Raw genomic sequence first — 24557 nt, forward strand, 5'->3', positions numbered from 1 at the left:
TCAACTTGCAATTGGAGTTGGAGTGGCACAAAAAAGGTTCATCAAACCCATGAGATGTCCAACCTTTTTTTTTTTTAATAAAAAAAGAAAAATGTCACGACCCTGAAGACCATGGATGGATGCATAGGGGCATTCAAATTCCAGTCTCAGAAATGCTAGCTTGTATAAAAATGCCTTCTACTTACAAATTCTTCCCTGCATGGTTTTGTATTGAGAGAGCTGTAAAAATAAGAACACAAAATTAAAAATATTCCCGCAGAACATGTGGACCCCAAAGAACAAGCTCACAGAATGCAGTTTGAGAAGCACTGGGAAGAATGTGAAACTGTGAGTGGGAGACCCAAAGTCTGGTCCTAGTCTGTCATGAATTAGCTGGGTGGCCCCCTGGCAGGTGGCTTCACATCTCAGGGCCCATGTGCCACCCTGGCTTCGGCTGCTGTTAAGAGGAAATAAGAACACTGCTTCCTGGGGTCATCCTGAGGACAAAGGAAAACACCTGTGAACACAGAGGACAGTACCTGGCATTTGTCAAATGCAAAATCAACGTTCGCTATCATCATCGTCATCATTACTGTTGCGGTTATTGGAAGAGCTGGGAGGTGACTGGTGGTTTGAAAATTCTCTATATTCTCAGTCCCTGTCTTCATGGAAAACTAAGTGAAGAGATCAGACACATGTGAAAACCCAGGACTTGAGAAAAAGGAGCCACCCGGAGAGCAAAACACTACACCTTGGTATTTTCCAAGCAAAGAGAAAACGTCACAGCGGAAGTCTGGCCTTTCCGTTGTTTACAAAGCTACACAAGGAGCCCTGGTGATGATCTGAGTCAGATTTCTCTTGGAAAACAAATTTTATCCACTCCAATCATTTCTAAAGGAAAGCCTGAATTCATGGCAAGCCAACCTTCATCCAAAAATCCACCAAAAGACAAAAAAGGGATCTATCCCTGAGGAGGCTTTTATGTACCTAGAACATATGACTGAAGTTTCCCAACACCACTGGAATTTCTCAAACAGTGCCTTGGCTATAGAAGATGAAGGGCTGCTCTGCTAGTCTACTGGGATCACATATCAGACCAGTTATTGATTTGTAGCAAAGTCCTTTGGCTCACTTGGCCTCCCATTTCTCCACTTTGGAATGGGCCGTATAGTCATCCACTTGCCACCAAGTGCCACCCATTACACGCTTTGTGGCTTCTGGCTCACAGAAGCCATAACAAAGCTGGTTATTCATTAAGCGCGTTATGTGGTATGATCATAAAGAAGACCCAGGAGCAACAAAATGAGAGAGCAGCTTTTCTCCCGTCAGTGGGCTTCCCTGACATCTGCATGTACCTCATGGCTCGGACCACGTGTTACTTGGCTTCTTATCAATTACTCTTATTATGCTTTGCAGACAGGAGGGAACAGATGCGGGTCTGATGCTGGAGCCTCATGCCTTCCTTTGATTTACCACATTCAGGAAAGCAATTACAGGTGCCACATTTTTCTTTCTCTTCTTTGCCAAGCAATTTCACCGATACTAAGGACCATGGCTTTCTTGCTTCCTAAGGGAGACACACCTCAGCGAAGCTGCGGAGGCTCGCTCTCCCAGACCCCCCTGAGATGTGTCTCAAATGAGCAGTGCCTTCAGATGAGGAGGCCCAGCGACCAAGCTGAGTTTTCTCTACTGTGTAAGAGCACAGCTGCTGCCCCTCATGTCAGCGGCTCTTGAAATACTCCCCCTCAGCCTGAGGACCCCCCAGCTCGCTCATTAGTCAGAGCAGTACCCCCCACCCCCAACCCGGCTACAGGGCAGATATTGAAAGCCCAAGAAAAAACACATTTTAATAGACCTTCTGTGCAGATTGTTCTGTCTTAGACATATAATTCCATAAAATTGGAGAGGTAGAATTTTAAGGCATCTCAAAAAATCGATAGAGCTTTCTACCTTAGTAAATGAAGCGGCATTCTCTCCATTGCACAGAGGGTATCACTGAGGCTCCAAAGCACACAGCTGTTTTGTATCAAAGGGAAGGGCTGGCAGCTTCAGTCCTCTTGCCTGCTCATGTAGATTCATTTACATAACACGGTTTGACTCAGGGTAAATCTGATTTCATTTACGAACAAGCCAGTTGCCAAGACATCCTATACTAGCCTTATCTGATTTTTGTGTATCTTCTTTATACAGCCTGGTATTAGCTGTTCCAGTACTGAGTTCCTGGGCCAAGGGTGGGAGCCAGTCCTGCAGCTGGCCTTGCCCAGACCCTCCTAGCTCAGTGCCTCCCCCTCGTCAGCTGTGTGCTCAGGGCCGAAGACAGTGACCCTGGCTTGGAAAGTGGAAACACAGAGAGAACATGCAAGACCCAGTGTGACTGTCTGGCTTGGAGTGTGCTCCTAGGTAAGGAAGGCTCTTTCGGAGCCTCAGTTTCCCAAGGTCAACTCTTCTCCCCCACCTCCACCCCCACCCCCAAATCAAAGCCAAGAAAGAGATTCTTCCACATACTCTCAGTAATACATACTGCTTATGAAGCACTGGGGAGGGAAAAGTCAGGTCACGTCCATCATTGTTTGGGTTCTTTCTGATACCTACCTTGTGATTCCGCCCATGCTTATCCAACAGGGAGATGATGGACTTGATGTGGCCCTCGGCTATCAGATTTAAGGCTTCTGGGCTTTCAGTCAAGATGCAGTGCAAAACTTCCAAGATACCTGCATGAATGTCATAAAAAATCACCCCGACAGGAAATGACCATCATCTAGAAACCTAAATTATGAGAAAAGACCATCCTGAGGGGACAGGATATTATCTGTTCCTTGACTGTATTAAGTATCTCCAGCCAGAAGAAAGACTGTGGCCGTGTCTGGTAGACTTCAGGAGTCTCGGTGGCCTACCTTGTCTGTAATTTAGAGGGGAGTTTTGTTTAGCACTGGCTGTACCTCCCTTCCTCCTGGACAAAGATACGCATCCTTCTATGTCAAAATACAGAGAAACAGCAAGCGAAATAAGTCAGAGAAAAACAAATACCAGATGACTTCACTCCTACGTGGAATTTAAGAACTAAAACAAAGAAAAAAGAGACTCGACTATGAAGAACTGGCAGTTACCAAAGGGAAGGTGGGTGGGGGATGGGTGAGATGGGGTGAAGAGTGCATCCTGAGGAGCCCGGAGTACGGTGTGGAATTGCTGACTCCGTCCTACACCTGAAACTAATATGACACTACGTCAGCCATACTTCAATTAAAAAAAGGAAAAAATTATAGAGAAGTGGCTGTAAAAATGGAATTCTTAATTTGGTCAAGCTAAGCAACACCTAAGTTTAAACAAATCTAAAAAAGCAAATGCCCAGTTGACAACAAATTCTCAAGATCCTTCAAGTAATTTAGAAAGTATCTGGAGTTTTCCTTGAATGAGAATTTTTCTGAGAACCACCCCAGAAATTATTTTCGTGATGCACTGCTGTAACAAGCAAACTATAAACTCACTAAACAAAGACTACTTGTCTTTGCCCCTTTTCTCAGGATGCTGTGTGGTTTTTGGTATTAAGTGAAAACTGAAGAAAAGCTAGCTGGTGCCCCCAGAGCCTGGCACGCACAAGGGCAAAGCACCATGATGGAAATATAAGGAAAGTGGTTGGCCCATGTCCTTACTGGTTTTACTGAGAAAATTCCCCTTGGTCTGTGTTTCTCGAGGCTTTTATAAATTACTATGAAATGTAATCTGGCCCATGGAGGAAGCACTGAAGAAGACGGAGGCTTGGGAAGACACAGGTGTAGGTGGATGGATAGTCCTTAAGAGAGCTTTCCTTTGGTCTGTCTGTTCAAGCTCCAGTCATCTCTAGACAATGAAAAAAGCATCAAACCTCTCAGTATCCCAGAGAAGGGCCCACATCTGTCATTTCCACTCATCTCTGAGGTAGACAACTGCTGAGCCTCACCGCAGCCACTTAACCATGATAAACTCTCTCTGGCTCAGATTCTCTGTGAGTCATCAAGAAGGGTTGTAGATAGGGCATTAAGGGTGATCAAGATTGGCAGCAGGGGGGAAGGGGGACAATCATTTCCTCCTCTCCAATGGTCATTGTTCAGTGTGCTTCTGACCAAACAGTCAGGAGAAGTGTGTCCAGAGAGGATTTAGAAACCCAGAGAACAAGAGTGCAGGCAGCAAGGGAAGAGACCAGGAAACTGAATGGGAGATTGGTTGGGGGTGGGGGGCAGTGATCAAAAGATCCAGGGGGTGGAGATGAACACAAAAAGTAAAAATGAAACAGAAAAGGAAATCACTGAAGTCTAGTTTACTATTGTTAAAGCCAGAGCGATGCCAGGAAGATTTAGGACTTTCTTTTTGTTGGGAGTAATTATTTGCAGATTGTTGATAACTCAGTGGAAAAAAGAATTATTCAAGGATCCAAGTCTTTTACTTTTTCTTTTCTTTCTTTCTTTCTTTTTTTTATGCAAAGGGGGGAAAACCCCACCTTCTGCAGTTGTTTCCTGTCAATTCTTACCTGAGGAAGATTCTAGTCTGTCCAATTTGCTGATTAGCCAATCAAGGTTGTTAGAGAATTGAGCACAGTTGTTTCTGTTTCCACGAATGAGAGCAGCTGCAAAGAAGGAAATGTTTGAGCATGTAGGTTAAAGGACACAAGGATGAGCATAAGAATTTGGGAAGCTGTCAAATACTTAACTGCTTAGCAACTAAAAGGAACTGAGTGTAACAATCTTCCCCTTCCAAGCCCTTGGATACAATTGTTCCTATATTTGGAAGAGTAAAAATCTACCATTCACTCAAATATTCCAGAGAATTTATGCACTGAACACCTGTCTACTTGCTGGGAAAAGAGCAGTAGGAACACAACAGCAAATCCCCTGCCTTTATGAAGAAGGTGAAAGAGACAATGGACACACAAATTTATAAAATTACTTCAGATAGCAACAAGCAAGAAAAATATCTGCTTGGTTACTGGTTTAAGAACTCCATTCTTTGCAGTGTTTTCTTAACCCTAGCTAGAGATTTGCAATTTTCCGTGCTAAGGGAGGCATCCCAGTGAAAACAGCTGGGAATTTTGGTTAAACTAATAGGCGAATAATAAGGAAACATGAAACTCTAAAATATCTAAGTCATATCAGCATGTGACAATGATTCCCAAAGTGTGGTCCCAGGACTGGAATGTGTCACTGAGAAATTGTTGGAAATGCAAATTCTCTGGCCTTATCCCAGATTTACTGAATCGCAAACTCTGGGGAGGGGACCCAGCATCGCTGTCTTAACCAACGTTCCTGTTGATTCTGATGCCTGCTTATGTTTGAGAACCGCTGGTAGATGATATTGCTAAGGGAGGGAGAGAATATGCTGTCAGTAGATTTTCACCAAACTAGACTCAGCTAACAACCCTCCATAGACCTGGCCTCTGCCACAGATCCACGTAAACTGGGCCCCCACACTTGCTCTTTATTCTTTTGGTTTTCAAAGATGGGTTTTACAGATGCTTGAAATATATTTGGATAAGGAAAAGTCTTCCTCTGGACCTCTGCTTTGTATCTCCACAGTTAGAGGATGGCAGAATTCAATCGGATTTCCATGTTAGCTGTAACAAAGGGGTTAAGCACAGGGTGCTGGGGGGGTCAGTTGGCCTCACACCACAGTTCTGGAATTCACAACATGTATGGCCTTAGGGAAGTTATGAAATTTCTGAGCATCAGTTTCTTCTGATTCATGACTAAATGGGTAACAGTACCTACACCTCAAAGTGTTGTTCCTCAGATCAAAAAGAGATATTCCACTGCTTGGCACAAAAAGCTCAGTAACTACTAACTACTCCTGTTGTAAAAATTACTGCTGAGTTAGAGCCATACCATTACAAAGTATTATAGTTGGATGGGATTTTACTATAGCAGTAGTCCAATCAGCCTGACCCTTGACATCGAGAATGTGCCCAACCGTACATCTTCGGCTTCCCTCTGGCCCACTCACCTTTCTGTGGACTTCCTCTAATGGGAGATACGCTTCAGAGCAAAAGCCCAAAATGCTGCCTCATCGTCTCAGGCCCACACTGTCTTCCACTGCCTCCCTCCCCCAGTGTAGTGGTTTGGGCCCGTGTGGGGGTGCTGGTTACCGCAGGCCCTGGGACATCACCCCCACTCCGTGCTGTGAGAAGAAAGGCTGGGGGCTGGAACTTCTTCACTCTCCACCTTTATTCCCCCAACAAAAGGAGATAATGAACAGGCCAAAGCAGCAGGAATCAGGACTGCTGGACAAACGGCCAATGAGAGGTCAGAGAGCTGAAAAGACGAACAGTGCAGGTGTCCAAGTCTAAATGTGGAGGGCACTGCAAACACGTCTGAGTCTTGTTCCCTCATTTTAAAGAGGAGGGACTGAGGTCCAGAGAGACAAAGTGACGGACAAGGGTGTTATGGGTGGTTTTGGTAAGACTGATCCCCACCTGCTTTCACTTGCTGCTGACTTCTTGCTCTAAGTGTGGAAAATACAATAAGCTGCTGGCTAACAGAGTGAATGGCTGGGTGAGAATCAAATGGTTAGAAAAGGCTTCCAAGTGGAGCCTGGGTGGCTCAGTGGGTTAAGCGTCTGTCTTTGGCTCAGGTTGTGATCCCTGGGTCCTGGGATCGAGCCCTGCGTGGGACTCCTTGCTCAGCGGGGAGTCTGCTTCTCCCTCTGCCCCTCACCCAGATCGTGCTCTCTCTCTCTCTCAAATAAATAAATAAAATCTTAAAAAAAAGAAAAAGCTTCCAAGAATGAGGCTAGATGACCATTGGCCATGTAGAGACGCCCCCTTAGAAATCTTCCCAGGGAGAGGCTATGTGTGCTTACCGAGCAGTTTGTAGAGGAGGTTCAGGATTTCCTTCCAAGCCATGCCACTCTCCTCCCTTGCGATCCCCGCAAAGTGTGCCACACTGTTGTAGATATTTAAGCGGTCAATGCAGTTTAACACAAGGGCCAACATTCCCTGTGAAGGACAGGTGGGGAAAAGATGAAAGCTCCCGATTAAGAAAGCAGGATTCTGTTCATTTCCCTCCCATGTCATTCACATTTTATAGCTGATGATGCTAATGTGCACACAGACCATCACATGCCAGTTTGGATTTTGTTTTCTTCCTTTTTTAAAAACAAAATACACATTCTTATGCCTTAGAGACATGAAATAGCATTCATAAGGCTGGAGATAGGGGGGAGGTGGGAATTAGCAGTTTCCTTATGACAGGTTTGCCCCCGTGTGTTTAACCCCATCTAAGGACATATCGAAAGTGGGAGCATGAATGAGGCTCCCAAAAGCTTGCTCTGGGCCTGGCGTGAAATGAATCTGACTCCCCCAGCATCAGCCCTCGATACAGTTCCTATTTTCCTGTTAAATCTCAAGAAATTCCATTCAGAAGCATAAGACAACCATGCTTGCTTCCTCCCTCTACCCTGTCAAAAGGGTAGGATTTAGAGACAATAAAACCCAAAGTGGATTTTAACTGCTTCTCTTCTAAATGACAATATGATGCTGCCCAGTGAAAACATCTGTGCCTAGTTGTTTTTAAAGAGAGAGTGAGTCTCAGTAGCCTTTTGGGCATCATGTCCCCAGAGCCAGTCTGCTTGGATCAGGAGACTGAACAGGGACGGGTCTATAGGACCCCAACTTTGGAAACACCCAAGGAACAAGCCCTGTCCCCAGGAACAGGGATGCTGTAGGAGTGGGACCATGGCCTATTACTGCCAAATCATCACGTCCAAGTTCAAAGAAGGCCTGTGAGTTTTCCAAGCTCACAGCTAGCCAGGGATGAAGCCTAGGATGGAGCCAGAACTTGATCCAGGGCCTCCTGGCTCCCAAGTTAGTTTTTCCTTGCATCCAGGTCTCCTTCCTAGTGAGCCAGACACTTGGGTTCTTAGTAAGACCTGGCTTTACTTGTTATCTTTCAAGTTGAGGTCCCCCAGTCATTACAGACATGGTAGAACCTGGGCATTTGTATTTTTTCAAACAGGTTTCCTAGGTAATTCTGACAGTTTCTAAAATTTGGGAATCATAGCTAATGCCATGCTTTAATAGTTGAGATTGAGCACAGACTTGGTTATACACGTGCGCTGCGGCACTGAAGTCTTGGAGTCTTCAAAGACTTCCAACGTTCCAAGATGTTGGAGTCTTCCAATGTCAGTGGGAGTGTGCCAAGATCCATGGTTACAATGTGTACTGGGAGCGTAACCACGGGTGGCGGACGGGGAAGGTCGGCTGCCAATGCATCCTTTCCTTTCCGGCGTCCCTCTCTCTCTTGTTCTTCCATAACTACCTGCATGCAGAGACAAAGCTAAATTGCTATCATAAGGATATGCTAGCTCTGGGAATCGATGTATTTATCCTCTCACAAAGAGAATCTCAACTTTTAATTTTTTCGACTTACCTCCTCCTTGAAAAGATTCTGTCTGTTCTTGAGCGAGCGGAGTTTGTTCTGTTTGTCCTCATGCTGCATCTCCTCCTCCGGGGGCTGAAAGTAGGCAATCAAGTCCTGCAAGGTCTGCAGAACCTCTTGGATCGGCAGGGTGACAGGGGCCGCTGCGCGATTGTTCCCGCTAAAAACACAAGATGGACGCAGCTCAGGTCTGGGCCTTGGATGGGGACCCTGACGAGTGTCCGCCGGGTCCTGGTTCTTACCCACCCCACGATGGGCACCAGGCCCTGCTTCCCGTAGCAGTTGCCGAGTGATTACCACATATCCACGTCTGCCAACCAAGAGAGCCACAGAAGAAAACATCTGACTCGATTTTAAAGACCTTACGTCAACAAAGGGAAATGACCCATGCCTTCTGCCATGCTTTCTCATTTTCTGCATAAGAACACTTTTAAAAATAACTTACTAACTCACAGTTCTTTTGAATGATCCCAGATTCCTCTTGGAACAGGTTAAACATTAGGTTGGAAGGGTTTCTATCAACTCCATCTGTGTTTTTGCCTTCTCTCCCTTCCTGTCTCTTTCTCTCTTCATGGTTTTCATGTCTCTGCATGGGTTTTTTTCATCAAGGTTTTGTGTGTGTGCACGTACACACCAGCTCCTGCTTCCCCTTTGTGGAGGTCTTCTCTTGACTTCCTCTGTGTGGCCTCCCCACTCTTTCTCAGCAATTGACTCCATCTCTCCGCATCCTTCCTCTCTGTCTTCATGTCCCCTCCTCAGTGTTCCCTCCCCCACCACCTCTCTTGCTCTCTCTGTTGTGGCCCTCCTGTCCTAATGTCTGTTTCTGTCCAACTTGGTCAGAGTTTTTCAAAAAGTCTTGTAATTAAATCTTGTCAATACAGAGAGACCACAAATCTCCACAGATGGGAAAAAGAAGCCATTTCCCATCCCCTTGATGGGTACATTGGTGAGCCTTCTGGAGAGCAAAGGCTATGAGGAGGAAGGGGAAAATGGACCCATCCCCTGTGGAACTGCCTCACTGCCCCAGAGGACTGAGAACTGGTTGAGTGTATAAATCACCTCAGAACTTTTCCTTGGGTCAATTTCTAAGCAGTTCTCCTCGGCATTGACAGGATATTTGGTTACCTATTAACCTGGACACATGCTAAGAAAAGACTTACCAGGCCTAAAGCAAAGGCTTAACAAGCCCAAGGAACACTCAGATTATGAAGTGACAATTCCAATTTTGTATACAAAAAGGCCAAGTGCATGAGATGAGGACAGAAGCCCAGTGGACTACAGACACGGAGGGCCTTCTCACTAGGGTGGGCGCTGGCCCACAGGAAGTGCTATGGAAATGCTCGCTTATGACTATCCGAGATACTACAGGATATAGAGAGTGGGAAAGAGAATGCTGTGAGGACATGAAGTGAAGGTTTGGGAACACAAAACCCAGTCAGGAATGACTTTCCAATTCTAGATTCAAGGAAAAAATGAATACAGTATCTCCAGTACGTTTGGCCCAGATGCAGATTCTCCCAATCCCTGCTCCCCTTTTTAAAAAATTTTGAGTTTGCTAGAAACAATGACAGGAGTAAATAGTGTTGCTTTGGGTATATTTATATATATAAGAAGATGAAAAGATAAAAGACATTTTTAGCATTTTTGTAGTTTGAAGAGAGAACTACACAGGGGGCCAGAAAACCCAATTTATAGTCATTGCCATGAACCTATGATATTTGGAGTGTCTCTAAGCCTCCTGTGTTTGGTTTTCCACCTAGAAAATAGGAAAGGTACAACCTTTTATTGCCAGGGTCCTTCTGAGTCTAATTTTGTTCTGTGGGTTCTCATTGCTAGATTGCTTCATCTTGTCCCTTCGAAACCCATCAATATGATAGTATTCCACTGGACTAAAGGCAGATCCCTCTTTCCCTCAAAATAGAGCACATCCTTCCCTCAAAACAGAACACATCCCACCCACAGGCTTGGCACTAGGGACAGTGGAGAAACAGACATGACCTCTGAATGGCTTCATGGTGATCACCTTCTACTCCAGAACCTTGGGGGAGATGTACCTGGGGATAGGGACAAGATGGTATCTCAATTCAGAATGAACTACAATGGTATCTTGGTCATCCCAGCTTTTTTTTTCTGCCCCACTATGTTCCCAGATCTTTGCAAGGACTTCTTTTGTTTAATTCAAGTAAGATCTCAGGGGATTCTGAATATTTACCATACTATTACCATAACACAATTATTTATGTAATGTTTCCATCCTAAGGTTAAACTCAGGACAGCTGGAGAGTATCTACTCGTCAGCAGGATTTCTGAGACTCCCTCACCTTTCACATCGTTCATGTGTCCTACTGGACAGCTCCCAGCAACTGCCCAGAGGATGATGAGACAGCACAAGCAAACTTTAACCTTTCTTCCTCATTGTTCTTTCTTCTTCCTTCCCTGTTCATTTAACTTTAATTTGCTTTCTCAGAAGGCCACCCCCCTCCTTCTGGTTTCCATTGTACACAGAATGTTCTGTCAGTTTCTCAAAAAAGATAGGAGGGAGAATCTCCTTACCATTTTTTTTTTTTTTTTAGTCTTTCACTTCCCAGCTCTTGCAAAATTCAAGTACTATGGCTTTTGCAGCCCCCATCCCTGTTGCACAGGTTTATTTTTCAGCAGTCCTCCTTTCTTCTAAAACATCCTGTGGCTCAGAGAAGCAAGAATTTCCCCAACTGACAGGGGAACATCCAGATCCGCTGACTGAGAAACTCAGGAAATCCTCTCCCTCACAAAAATGATGATAAAATGGGGCAAAATCATCCAAAACAATTTTTTTAAGGACTCTGGAAATTGACCAAAGGCATACAAAAAATTGAGGGTTTTGTTTGTTTGTTTGTTTTTGTTTGTTTTAAATAATGAGGCTTGGTGAGGCACCTGGGTGGCTCAGTTGGTTAAGCGTCTACCTTCAGCTCCAGTCATGACCCCAGGGTCCTGATATAGAGCCTCACATTAGGCTTCCGGCTCAGTGGGGAACCTGCTTCTCCTTCTCTCTCTGCCTGCTGCTCCCCTGCTTGTGCCCTCTCTTTCTCAAATAAATGAATAAAATCTTCAAAAAAGAATGAGCCTTGGTAAGAGACGTAGGAACCTATGGTGTTTCAGCCTGAGGCTGTCCTCAGGCCCTCCTCTAGCTTCAGATCAAAGAAGTTCTAACAAGGTGGGGCAGACTCTGAGCAAGGTCACACACGTACTCCGGAAGAACTGGAGGGGGATGTAGCTATCTACTCATCTCTGGCTGAATCTGAGGTTGTGGGCAAGCAGAAAGCGAAATTCAGGACAGACCTAAAAAACTGTGTGAACTCTGAATGTGTTATCTAACTTGCAAGCAGGTCCATTACCAAATACCTGTAAGAAATACAAGGCAACCAGGCTGAGCTTATAAGAAATACTGAGGGAGGGGTGCCTGGGTGGCTCAGTGGTTTAAGCCGCTGCCTTTGGCTCGGGTCATGATCTCAGGGTTCTGGGATCGAGTCCCACATTGGGCTCTCTGCTTGGCAGGGAGCCTGCTTCCCTCTCACTCTCTCTGCCTGCCTCTCTGCCTACTTGTGATCTGTGCCTGTCAAATAAATAAATAAAATCTTAAAAAAAAAAAAAAAAGAAATACTGAGGGAAATTCTTCAGGTTGAAAGAAAATGACACCAGATAGTAACTAGAATCCATATGTAGGAATAAAGAGCACTAGTAAAGATAATTATGTAGGTAAATATAAAATATGGTATAAATATGGTCATTTCTGTTTTGTTATTATATTAAAAAAAAAAAAAAAACAAATGGATGGGGCACCTGGGTGGCTCAGTTGTTAAGTGTCTGCCTTCAGCTTAAGGTCGTGATCCCAATATCCTGGGATGGAGCCCCGCATCAGGCTCCCTGCTCAGCAGGAAGCCTGCCTCTCCCTCTCCCACTCTCCCTGCTTGTATTATCTCTCTTGCTGTGTCTTTCTCTGTCAAATAAATAAAATCTTTAAAAATATAATAAAGAAATTGAAAATGAATGAATAAGAAAATAATTGTGAAACTGTACTGCTGGGCTTACACCTAATATACATAGCATTATTATTTCAAGGAGGAAGGCGAGAATGGGAAGCTGGAGCAAAGTTACTTGGCTTTACGTGTTAAATTAGTATTAATTCGAGGTAGAGTGTCACAAATTAAACACCTACCAAGTTGCCTAGAACAACCACTAAGAATATAACTCAAGACAGTAGTAAAAAACAAACCAAAAAACCCCCAAATGCCTCAGCAAAGGAATGAAAATGTTGGCTAGAAAATATCTAACACAAAAGAAGGAAATAAAGGAGGAAGAGAGAAACAAAAAGAACATGAGATATATAAAAATCAGATAGCAACACGGCAGACATAAATTCAACAGTTTAAATAATTACATTATCTATAGGGGCGCCTGGGTGGCTCAGTGGGTTGAGGCCTCTGCCTTCGGCTCGGGTCATGATCCCAGGGTCCTGGGATCGAGCCCCACATCGGGCTCTCTGCTCCGCGGGGAGCCTGCTTCCTCCTCTCTCTCTGCCTGCCTAGTTGTGATTTCTCTCTGTCAAATAAATAAAATATTTTTTAAAAATAATAATAATTACATTATCTATAAAGGGATTACTCACACCAATAAAAGGAGGAGACTTCAGAGTACATTTAAAAGACAAGATTCAATGTATGCTCTGTACAAGACACACTTTATAGATTCAAAGACACAAACAAGTTGCAAGTAAAAGGCGTGAAGAACTTATTCCTTACCAACAGTAACCACGATCTGTATGTGAGACCTCTGGAATGGCTCTGCAAATTAGACTTTAAGATAAAAAATGTTCATAGAGAAAAAAAGGGAAATGTTTTCTAATTATAAAAAAGTCAGTTTATCAGGGAGATATATCCGTTACGAACATATAACAACAGACACCAAAATACATGAAAGCAAAAGTTGAGAAAACCGAGGGAGAAACAGAGAATTCAGCCTAATAGTGAGAGATTAAACACCCTATTCTCAGTTAACGTAACATCTTCTAATGTAACTACTTTATAAAGGGCAAAACCATATGATCATCCAAATAGACAAAGAAAAAGAATTTGCCAAAATCTAACACATTCAAGATAAAAGAAACCTCTTAACAAACACAGGAACTCAAGAGAACTTCCTCAACCCCATAAAAGGCACCTACAAAAACCCTACAATTAACATCATATTCAGTAAACAAAGACTGAGTGTTTTCCTGCTAAGATAGGAACAAGAAAAGGATATCTGTTTTTTCCAGTTTTATTTCACACTGTAAAGGATGTGCTAGCCACTGCAATCTAGGGGGGTGAGGAGCAGGAAAGAAAGGGCATCCATATTGTAAAGGAAAAAAACAGAACTTTATTAACAGATGACATGATCCTGTTTGTAGATAAAGAATGCACACCAAAAAAAAAAAAAAAAATCCACTAGAATAAACTTTTCAAATAAGTCACAGGATGCATGATTGATATTTAAAAAACTCAATTTCTGGTCCTCCCATATTATGTATGCAGTGAACAATTTGAAAAGAAATTAAGAGAACAATTCCATCTGTAGTAGCATCAAAAATACTGAGGGATAAATTTTATAGAAGACACCTCAGTCTTAAACACTGAAAAGTATAGTATCTTGCAGAAAGGATTTCAAGAAGAAAAGATAAAGGGAGAGACATTCTATATTTATGAATCAGAAGATTCAGTACAATTAAGATAAAAGTTCTCCCACCAAATTGATCTAAAGTTTCAATGCATTTCCTATCAATATCCTGGCAAGCAAAAACTGACAAATTCATCCTAAAATTTATATGGGAATTCAAAGGACCCAGAAAAGCCAAAATAATTTTGAAAAAGAAGTACAAAACTAGAGGATTCTACTGGATTTCAATACTTACTACAAAGCTATGTTCATCAGGACAGTGTTGTTTTGAGAGATACATAAGCCAGTGGAATAGAACTGAGGGTCTAGAAACATACCCTTAAATTTATGGTCACTTGGCTTTTGATGAAGGTGCCAAGGCAATGTGATGGAGGAAAGAGCCTTTCCAAGAATCAGGCAGGGACACTGAGGTATCAAAATGATCCACTTTAAAAGAAAAAAGAAAAAAAAAACTTCAATTCTTACATCAGGCCATATCCAGAAACAGATTCAACATGGATCACAGAGCTAATGTAAGAGCTTCAATTACAAAACTTTCAGAAGAAACACAGGAGAAAGTCCTGGTGACTCTGGGTTGGGCAAGAGCTCTTAGGATGCTCAAAAGCACAATCCAGAAACAAAAGTTAGGTTAAATTGAACTTCACCAATATTAAAATGTTTGTGTTTCAAAGACAGCATTAAGAAAAGGAGAAAAAAAGCCACAGACTAAGAGAAAATATCTTCAAATCACGAAGCAATAGAAAACTTGCAACCAGAAGATACAAAGAATTGTCAAATGTCAGTGTGAAGACAAACCACCCAACCAAAAAAACCAGGCAAAGCCTTGATTACATTTTCCTAAAGAAGATATATGAATAGCTAATAAGTACATGAAAAGACATTCAAAATCATTAGTCATTTTGGAAATGCAAATTAAAATCATAACAGCATACCACTTCATAAGCCACTAGAATGTCTACAATCAAAAACAGACAATACGGGTGTGGAGAAATTGGAACTTTGTATATCTGAGTGGAACATAAAATGGCCTATCTGCTTTGGAAAGAGTGCTTCAAGTTTCCTAAAAATTTAGACATACCCAAATATCCAGTGGACTTTGTTAAGTGAAATAAGCAAGGCACAAAAAGACAAATTTTGTATGATTCTAGTTAAATTAGTGAAATTCATAGAAAAGTTGAATACTGTTTACCAGGGCCTAATGGAGAGGGGGGAAAAAGGCAGAGTTATTGTTTAATGGGTATAAATTTCTGTTTGCAATGATGTAGAAGTTCTGGGGATGGACAGTGTTGATGACTGTACAAAAACCTGAATTTGGTTAATATCACAAATGGTACACTTAAAACTGGTTGAAATGGTAAACACTATGCTCTGTATACTTTATCATAAAAATATAAACATGTTGGGGCACCTGGGTGGCTCAGTTGGTTAAGTGTCTGCATTTGGCTCAGGTCATGATCCTGGGGTCCTAGGACTGAGCTCTACATTGGGCTCCCCACTCAGCAGAGAGTCTGCTTCTCCCTTTGCCTCTACCCTTCCCCCAATTTATGCTTTTTCTCTCACTCACTCTCTCTCAAATAAAATCCTTTAAAAAAAAAAAAGTATAAATGTTAAACAAATTACATATGACTTTGCAATTCCACTTCCTGGTATTTACCCGAAAGAAATGAAAATACATATCCAAAGACTTTTACACAAATATCCATGGGCCCAATACTGATAATAAACAAAAACAGAAAAAACCCACTGATTTTTCAACTGACAAACAGAATATGAGGTATATCTATACCTGTCCGTCTCTCTCTCTAGATCTCTCTATATACGCACGTGGGTGTACACACAGACACACACACACATATACACAATCATATATATACGTATATATATACACACTTACATATGTATGTGTACATGAGATATACATACAAAGGAACATTCTTCAGCAATAAAAAGCAACAGAGGGGTGCCTGGCTGGCTCAGTGGGTTAAGCCTCTGCCTTCGGCTCAGGTCATGATCTCAGGGTCCTGGGATCGAGCCCCACATCGGGTTCTTTGCTCGGTGGGGAGCCTGCTTCTCCCTCTCTGCTTGCCTCTCTGCCTACTTGTGATCTCTCTTTCTGTCAAATAAATAAAATCTTAAAAAAAAAAAAGGCAACAGAACCCTATTGTAGTATAATAGGGATGAACCTCAAGAAACGTAATACTAAGGGAAAAGGCCAGGATCAAAAGACAATATAATGTATAAATCAACTTATAAAGGTATTAAATCGAGAGAGACCAAAGCTAGATGATTGGTTGTCTAATGCTGGGGGTGGGAAATAATATATACTACAATAGGCATAAGGGATCTTTTTGGGGTGATAGAAATGCTTGAAAAGTGAATTATGGAGATAGTTGCATAGCTCAGTAAAGTTATTAAAATTCAATGAGTTGCACACTTAAAAGGATGGATTTTATGATATGTAAATTATAACCCAATAAAGCTGTTTAAAAATAATTTTCCCACTGTCAGGTATGTAACTCCCACTGACTTTTTAAAGTAATAGCTTTATTAAAATATAATTCACATATTACACAATCATCTATTTAAAGGGTACAATTCAGTGGTTTAATGGTTTTTAGTATATTTATAGTTTGTCAACCATTGCCTCAATCAATTTTAGAACTTTTTCATCAGCTTCCATCCGAATCCCATACCCATTAGCAGTCACTGCCCCTGTCCCCTTTAGACAACCACTGATCTACTTTCTGTCTCTATGGAAATGCCTATTCTGGATATCTCATATAAGTAGAATCCTACCATGAACAGTCTGTATGAGTACTTCATTCCTTTTTATGGATAAGTAATATTCCATTGTGCGAAAATGGCACATTTTGTTTATCCATCCATCATTGGTCATTTGGGTTGTTATTACTTTTTGGCTATTATGAATAATGATGTTTGGAACATCTGTGTACCAGTTTTTGAGTAGATATATTTCATATCTCTTAGGTATATAACCTAGGAGTGAAAGAGTTCAGTCATATGTTTAACTTTCTGAGGAATTTCCAGATAGTATTCCAATATGGCTACTAACATTGTACATTCCTACTAACAGTATATGAAGGTTCCAACTTCTCCACATCCTGTCTCACGCTTCTTATTAAGTCTCTTTAATTATAGCCATCCCTGTGGGAGTAAAGTTCTCTCACTGTGGTTTTGATTTGCATTTTTCCTCATGGCTAATGGCATTGACCATCTTTTCATATGCCTATTGGCCATTTGCGTATTTTCTTTGGAGAAATGTCTATTCAGATCTTTGCCCATTTTGTAAATTGGTCCATTTGTCTTTTTAAGGTTGAGCTGTAAGAGTTCTTTATTCTAGATACAAGTCTCTCGTCAGATACATGATTTTTTTTTTAATTTTTTTTTTCCCTTTTTATTTATTTTTTCAGCGTAACAGTATTCATTCTTTTTGCACAACACCCAGTGCTCCATGCAAAACGTGCCCTCCCCATCACCCACCACCTGTTCCCCCAACCTCCCACCCCTGACCCTTCAAAACCCTCAGGTTGTTTTTCAGAGTCCATAGTCTCTTATGGTTCGCCTCCCCTCCCCAATGTCCATAGATACATGATTTGAAATATTCTTTCCCGTCACCTAGGTTGTTTTTTCACTTTCTTGATGGTGCCCTTTGCAGCAAAAAAATTTTAATTTGATCAAGTCCAGTTTATATACATTCTTTGGTTGCTTCTGTTTCTGGTGTCATATTGAATAAACCATTGCCTAATTCAAGGTCATAAAAATTCAAGCCCATGTTTTCTTCCCTAGTTTTTAAGGTTTTAGGACTTATAATTAGGTCTTTGATCCATTTTGAATTAATTTTTATATAGGTATGAGGCAGGGGCCTCTGACTTTTAAGACAGGCACAAGGGCAGTGTTTCAGAGAACTGAGAACCAAATAAAAAAATAAAGACATTCAACCTCTAGGATGATGGTTCTGGAGATAGTCGAGACTACACGAAAAGCTCATTTTTGCACACAGCCATCTTTTAATTCCTGTACCAAGCTATTCATTCTAATATCCTTCCTCTGAAGAAGGGGAGCAGGTCTGGACATAATGGGGCATAGAAAGGAGGAAGCACTTTGTTTGGGGATCACAGGACACCAGTGATAGTGGAATGGCTGATGCGTAGGCCCTAGTTCCATTCTGTGGTAGGAATACCTCATGGTCTACTTTCCCTTCTCTATTTTGGTAATGGGATGCCTGAGTGGTACTGGGAACACAGCCTACCACAAGACATCATATTTCTCAATCTCCCTGCAGTTAGGTGTGGTCATCAGGCTGATTTTAATTAGCTGAGTACAAGAAAAGCGATCTACTTCTAGGTCATATTTTTAAACAAAAGAAATCACTTATCCTCCACCATTCCCAATTTCTTCACCCTCACCTCACCCCCCTTTTTTTTCCTCATAGTACAGATCTGAGAAATGATGCTAGCACGTTATTTCTGATCATGTACATGAGGAGAATATACCAGGATAGTTGGTCTCAGTGGTGTTGAATATTAGAATCTCCTGGGGAGCTTGAATCAAAAGCTGGTGTTTGAATCCCATCACAGAAATCCTAGAGATCTGTTTTTTACTATTTTTTTTTACTTTTTTTTTTTAAGATTCATTTACTTATTTCAGAGAGAGAGAGCAAGCAAGCCGGGGGGAGGGGCAGATGGAAAGAATCTCAAGCAGACTCCAGACTGAGCTCAAATCTCACGACTCTGAGGTCATGACCTGAGCCGAAATCAAGAGTTGGATGCTTAACCAACTGGCCACCCAGCTGGCCCACCACAGAAATTCTTATGCAATCGGTATGAGATGCCACCTAGGCATCAGAGTATTAAAAACTCTCCATGGAAAAAAAAAAAACAAAAAAAAACAAAAACTCTCCATGGGGTGCCTGGGTGGCTCAGCAGATTAAAGCCTCTGTCTTCAGCTCAGGTCATGATCCCAGGGTCCGGGGATCAAGACCCACATTGGGCTCTCTGCTCAGCAGGGAGCCTGCTTCCCTTCCTCTCTCTCTCTGCCTACCTGTGATCTCTGTCTGTCAAATAAATAAAATCTTAAAAAAACAAAAAACAAAAAACAACTCTCCAGACGAATCTCATGTGTGGCCAAGGGTAAGACCCCTCCTCCAGGGCAATGATTTGTCAACTTCAGCATGCTTCAGCATCAGCTGGAGGGCCTATCAAAACACGAGTTCCTGGGGTATCACCTTCCAGGTGTCTGATTCGGTGACACCTGAGAATGTGTATTTTTAACCCATTCTCAGGTGATGCTACTATGCTGGTCCAGGTACACTTTAAGAAACCAGCAAGATAAAAGGACCCTGAGCCTCAGTAGCCCAACCTGGACTACCCTATATTCTTACTTAGATGAGAAATAAATGTATCTTGAACTGTAACGGCAGCTTAGCCTATATCCTAACACACACACACTGCTTGGATCGCGGTATTCCAACTAGAAAAGTCAAGGTAAACAAAATTTTTCTCATTTCATGCAAATTCACACATGCAATTTAAAGCCCTTTGGCATTAGAGCTCTCTTCCTACAAAAGAAGGATGACTTGGAACACTGCACTGTTTACAACAGAATCCATTTCTCCCGGTAATTGGTGAACACAGTCCACAGCGTTCTGCTCTGGCAGCACTGTTTAGGCGTTGAGGGGATTATGACCCATGCAGGCACCTCAGTCACTGTTCCCATTTAAGTCCCAGCCACAGGTGGGTAACCCAAGGCTTTCAATGCAAATCCACTTGGATCAAAACCATAGCAACGATTCTGAATGATGGAGAAAGCTTTTCTAAATAGGGCAAAACAGCACAAAGGGTGTGGATCCATTTCTTCCTTCTTCACATAGGAATCCAAAAGGGACCTGCAGTACTCCAGGCACTCATCACTTAATTTTCGGGAGGAGACCCTGGGTAGTCCTGACACCAACCCGAGTCACCAGTGGGGACATAAGCATGTGTGGGGCCAAGGGTAAAGCTAGGAGGTCATCTCCTGAGAAAGACTACTTAGTCCCAAGCTCTCTGTGGTGAAACTCTTTGCTGATGTTTAATAATTTCCTGAAAACTTGTAGTGTCAAAAGGGGATGGGGAGGTGGGATTGGATGGCCCCAGAGTAGAAACTAACAGAAGAAAGAAAGGAGCTTCTGTACCTTACAAACTGGCTGAATAAGGCTGTTGTGTTCCGGATGATTCGAGCAGCCTGCGACTCCTCGCGCTGGCATCTCTGCAGCGTTAACCCATCGTCCATGTGGCCTTCCTGGTGGAGTATGACCTACCCACAGAGCCAAGGACACCGGGTCTGGTTACACGCTACTTCATAGCTGGACAGTCACCATTTCTTGCCAGATTCCCCCCATCCCTTGTATTCCTTTTCCCCAACCAAGTTCCCCCATGCCCCCTTGAAAACGGGCCATTAACGGAGTTATTCTGCCCACACTCCCCATTACTGACCTATGAATCATTCCTGAGACACAGTGTTTTGATGAAAGTAAAATTTTATGTACCACTGTGGTATGAGTTACAGTAAATTCCTTAGGCTTAGAGGGCCCATTTGAAAAGGTGCAAACATATTTTGTAATAGATTTTTCTCTTGAAATGAACACAAAACCTTACCCTTGGAAATGGAAGAAAGTCATTTTGTTCAGAGCCTTTTCCTCCAGAGATAAATTGAGGAAGAAAAGCAAGTTAAAGAAAAATGCTCTACTAGGACTGGGCTTGGATTCCTCTCCTGAAGGACAGCTACTGTTGAATATACAACTGGGAAGCAACTCTTCTCATGGAGGCTGAGAAGGTGTTTGAAGGCACAGGCTCTGGTAGTAGTTGATGTGGATTCTAGTCCTACTTTCTTACTTTCTAGCTGTGTGACGTCAAGCAAGTTACTTCTCTTTGCTTCAAATTCACCACCGAGTGGACTTCTAGAGTCATTTTGAGGATTAAATGATCTACATATCAATCACTTACCATGTTTTCCAGAATCTAGGAAGTACTCAGTGAATATTTCTTATAAGGGGCTGTATATTACTGATCTCAAATCATTTATCTAAAAGCTAAGTATATGTATTTATCACCAGTGACATCAGGTACAATTTTTGGGCACAGTTACCAGCTTTGAATATGGAGGTCAGTGGGTTTCTTCCCTTGAAAGGGTCAAGTGTATGCAGATACTACCTAGGATGGTTTGAGTCTGGTTCAAGTCAGACTTAAAACCTCATTCAAGTTTCTGACATCACTCTTGAGGTGAGTTAAGGGAAGAGAGACTATTTGTAGGTGCCAGGGTCTGGGGTGGGGTCAATTACATAAAACCAGGTTTCAGCAAATATCTTTAGGAAAAGGGGTTCCAGTCTCTCTTGTTCTTAGCTCAAAGAAACTTCTTTTCCTTTCTGTGTAAAAATCTCTGATTTTTTATTCTTCTGAAATTGTGTCCTAACATAATGAGTTCACACACGAAGTAGAACACTGGCTTGCCAAAGTTTATATTCAGTTTTGACAATGACCTTGCACCCCATCTGCATACTGTAGTGTAAGGGTTAGCCAAGGATACCTCTAGTACTGGATTCACCAACTGTTTCAGAACCACTGTGGGCAGTGAGAACTGCCCAGCAACTGTTTAACAAGGGTGCACTGAGATTTGGCAATGCGTTGCCATTAGGATCGTTCTGGCCCCAGTCCCAGTATTCAGGTCCCTAAAGACCAAAATCCTGACATTTTTGCTTGTTCAGATAACACATTCAAACCAGCCAGCCAAACAGGAAAGTAATGAGAAATAGGGGGAATGCAGCTGTTAGGACACTGTTATTATGGTCCCTACTGATCACCACAGCCCACTTTTTCTCTTGGAGGATTCCTATAATTCAAGAGAAGACAGCAGAAGCCTGGGACGGGAATGGCAAAGAGTGCGCTTCCTTTAAAGGGAGTTACCATTAGGTTTTTCATGGTGTCTATTTTCCATTGGTTTTTCTAGGTCTCCGTTTTGTTTTATAAAATGCTTAAAACAGATTTGAACATCCTTTGTATTTTTAGAAAGAAACTTAACCTGCTCCTCACAAAATAGAGCAGGGCAGCCCTGTCGGGGGCTGAACATCATGACATCATTTAGAGAGTTTTTGAAAGACCTTCCAGATTCACATGCACACGGCGGCAGTTAAAGGAATATGTAAACTATGGTCCTGGACGAGAAAGGCAGGGATAGGCAGAAGTCCGCAACACGAGGTAGGACTTCTCCTCGTCGACAGGATCATTTTAAGGATCTCCCAAGAGGAGAGCCAAGATCCACAAATTCCACCTCTTTAAATGCCATTGTTATCTTAGTAGGTATGGAATATTGTGGAGACTCTAGATGATACCATTGTACTCTACAGAGGATTTAATTTTCTTCTGATGGATGCCAAAAATCCATCCATCCTACCAGCCTATCTTCAAGTTGTCCTTACTTCCAGGGGTAGTTCATACTCCTGGGTAGAGCCCTTTTGGGATTTAACTGAAACCCTACTATATTTTCAAGGGCTGTTCGAACTTGAGGGACCCTAATCGCCAACTTTAGTATCCCTAGGATTGTCATGCTGTTGACATCTCCACTTTGCTCTTCTCCATTAGAGAAGCACTGTGTGCTTTCTGTTTACTATACTGGCTTCAAAGCCCACCCCCGGTCAGCTTAAGGGGAAATTGCATATAGAACTTCAGGTTCATGTTTCTACAGTTCCCTCTGCTCTAGAATCGTGGCCCCATAAGTCCCAGAAACCCTGGCCAACCTTATCTCTCATCTGTCTTTCCAGCCCAGTGAAGCTAACACAAGACCCCATTCCTTGGTGCTGTAACTCTGCCAATATGCTGAGGGGCAGGTAGAGACCAAGGTGTGGCTCACTTAGTGCACTGGCCTTCTGTCTGGGGTCTTTAGTACTCCTGTCCTAGAGGTATACCCTGGTTGTTGAAGCCATCAAGTGGTTTTGGTTTTTCTTTCTTTCTTTTTGTTTTTGTATTTTATCCAGCTTTGATAACTGTTTGTAGAGGAAGGGAATGGGCTATAATTTAGTCAGCGTAGTTGTTATTTATTTTATTTTCCCTCTCCTCTTCATGATTTCAGTTTCCCATTTCTGGATACTTTCCTGGGTATGTTTTACTCACACAAAAACAAGCTATCACCTTATGGTTTTCTCCCAAGCTCCCTTCTTATAACAATCAGCATTCTGAACTTTCCATCACCTCCATATTAGGCTGCTAAACCCAAGCTACAGGGTACAATGGCTCCCAGAACCTTCTTCTAGGGTTCCTTGACTACCCAAACCAGTGTTTTGTAAGGGTTTTTCCAAGGGAAATCATGCCCCTGGCACCAATTTTCTGGTTCTTATCAAAAGAAACACTATTACAGGAACTTTCTGGCAAAAAGATGTGATGTGTCTCCAAGCCAGTTTTCCACTGCAGCCAGCTGGATGGACTACTCAAATTGTGTCCGTTCCGTGGACGTAGCATCAACACACAATATCTCATCTTTCTGCACTTTGGTTCCTGTGGGCTTGTTATCATGCAATCTGCATTTTCTCTGTAGCAATTCTATTTAGTCTCTGTATTATGAAAACCACACAGTAACTCAATTATCCACTTAAAGGAAGAGAGCAATGGTGTGAATAATCCCCAAACAGCATACCACCAAGAGTTATTATTTCAGGTTTTCGAGTGCACTGAACAAATTCTAGCCCCTCCTCAGATTTGCCATGTATTTAACTTTTTCTTTTCTTTTTTTTTTTTTTTGCACTGAAAATGGGGTCAAAATAACCGAATGAGAGAGTAAAACCTGTCATAAGATAACTCTTCAGAATAGCAAAAATAGTAAGAAGTAAACATACATCATGTTCGCCTTATTCTCATAATCACTTTTCTTGACTAACTGCTTCTACTTCGGGGTAAAACAATTCCAGACAGCCTTTCTGACCCCACCTTTCTTTTCAGAGGTCCAAGGCGGGAGGTCTTGGCATCTTGTGCTTTGTAGGTCACCCATAGACCGCTGGCTATATGCTGCACAAAGCAGACAGAATCTCCATACTTGATTTCTGGAACGCCCATGCCTTCTATATCTCGCTTGTGACTGGAATCCAATTTCTCCTTGATTTCCTATTTCACAGAAAATGAAACAAACATGGGCACATCGGATTAAATAGAAATGCAATATAGAGAACAAATCACCTATGCAGAATTTGTAAGCCCCAGAACCCATTACCCAAATCTTCATGGTGTGCCTGTTCAAGCCAGGATTTCAGAAAGACTTGCTTCCCTTATCTGCCATTAACTGTAAAAAATCAATGGATTCCAAGTTTCAGCCACTTTAATAATTACTTAAATCTATGGGGAAAGGAGGTAGCTGGTAGGGTCTCTTTTTGGTTCTGATCATCTATCGTTCTCTGTTACCTTTCCTAGTTTTCTCATCCTGACTCAGCCCCCTTAATAATAATGA

At 42.3% G+C, this 24557-nt stretch overlaps 1 protein-coding gene across 1 annotated transcript in view; it reads right to left on the minus strand.

Annotated features, from left to right (window-relative positions):
• RYR3 (ryanodine receptor 3) overlaps positions 1-24557 on the minus strand; it is a 513582-nt gene that overhangs the window by 235919 nt on the left and 253106 nt on the right. Inside the window, exons 11-16 of the mRNA XM_046008318.1 lie at positions 24044-24217; positions 20263-20384; positions 8373-8541; positions 6805-6940; positions 4484-4579; positions 2572-2690 (exon numbers count right to left, since the gene is read on the minus strand). Of these exons, the coding sequence (XP_045864274.1) occupies positions 2572-2690; positions 4484-4579; positions 6805-6940; positions 8373-8541; positions 20263-20384; positions 24044-24217 (816 nt within the window). The remainder of the gene's footprint in view (positions 1-2571; positions 2691-4483; positions 4580-6804; positions 6941-8372; positions 8542-20262; positions 20385-24043; positions 24218-24557) is intronic.

This window comes from Meles meles, chromosome 6 (assembly GCF_922984935.1).
Source record: "Meles meles chromosome 6, mMelMel3.1 paternal haplotype, whole genome shotgun sequence".
Taxonomy (NCBI): Eukaryota; Metazoa; Chordata; class Mammalia; order Carnivora; family Mustelidae; genus Meles; species Meles meles.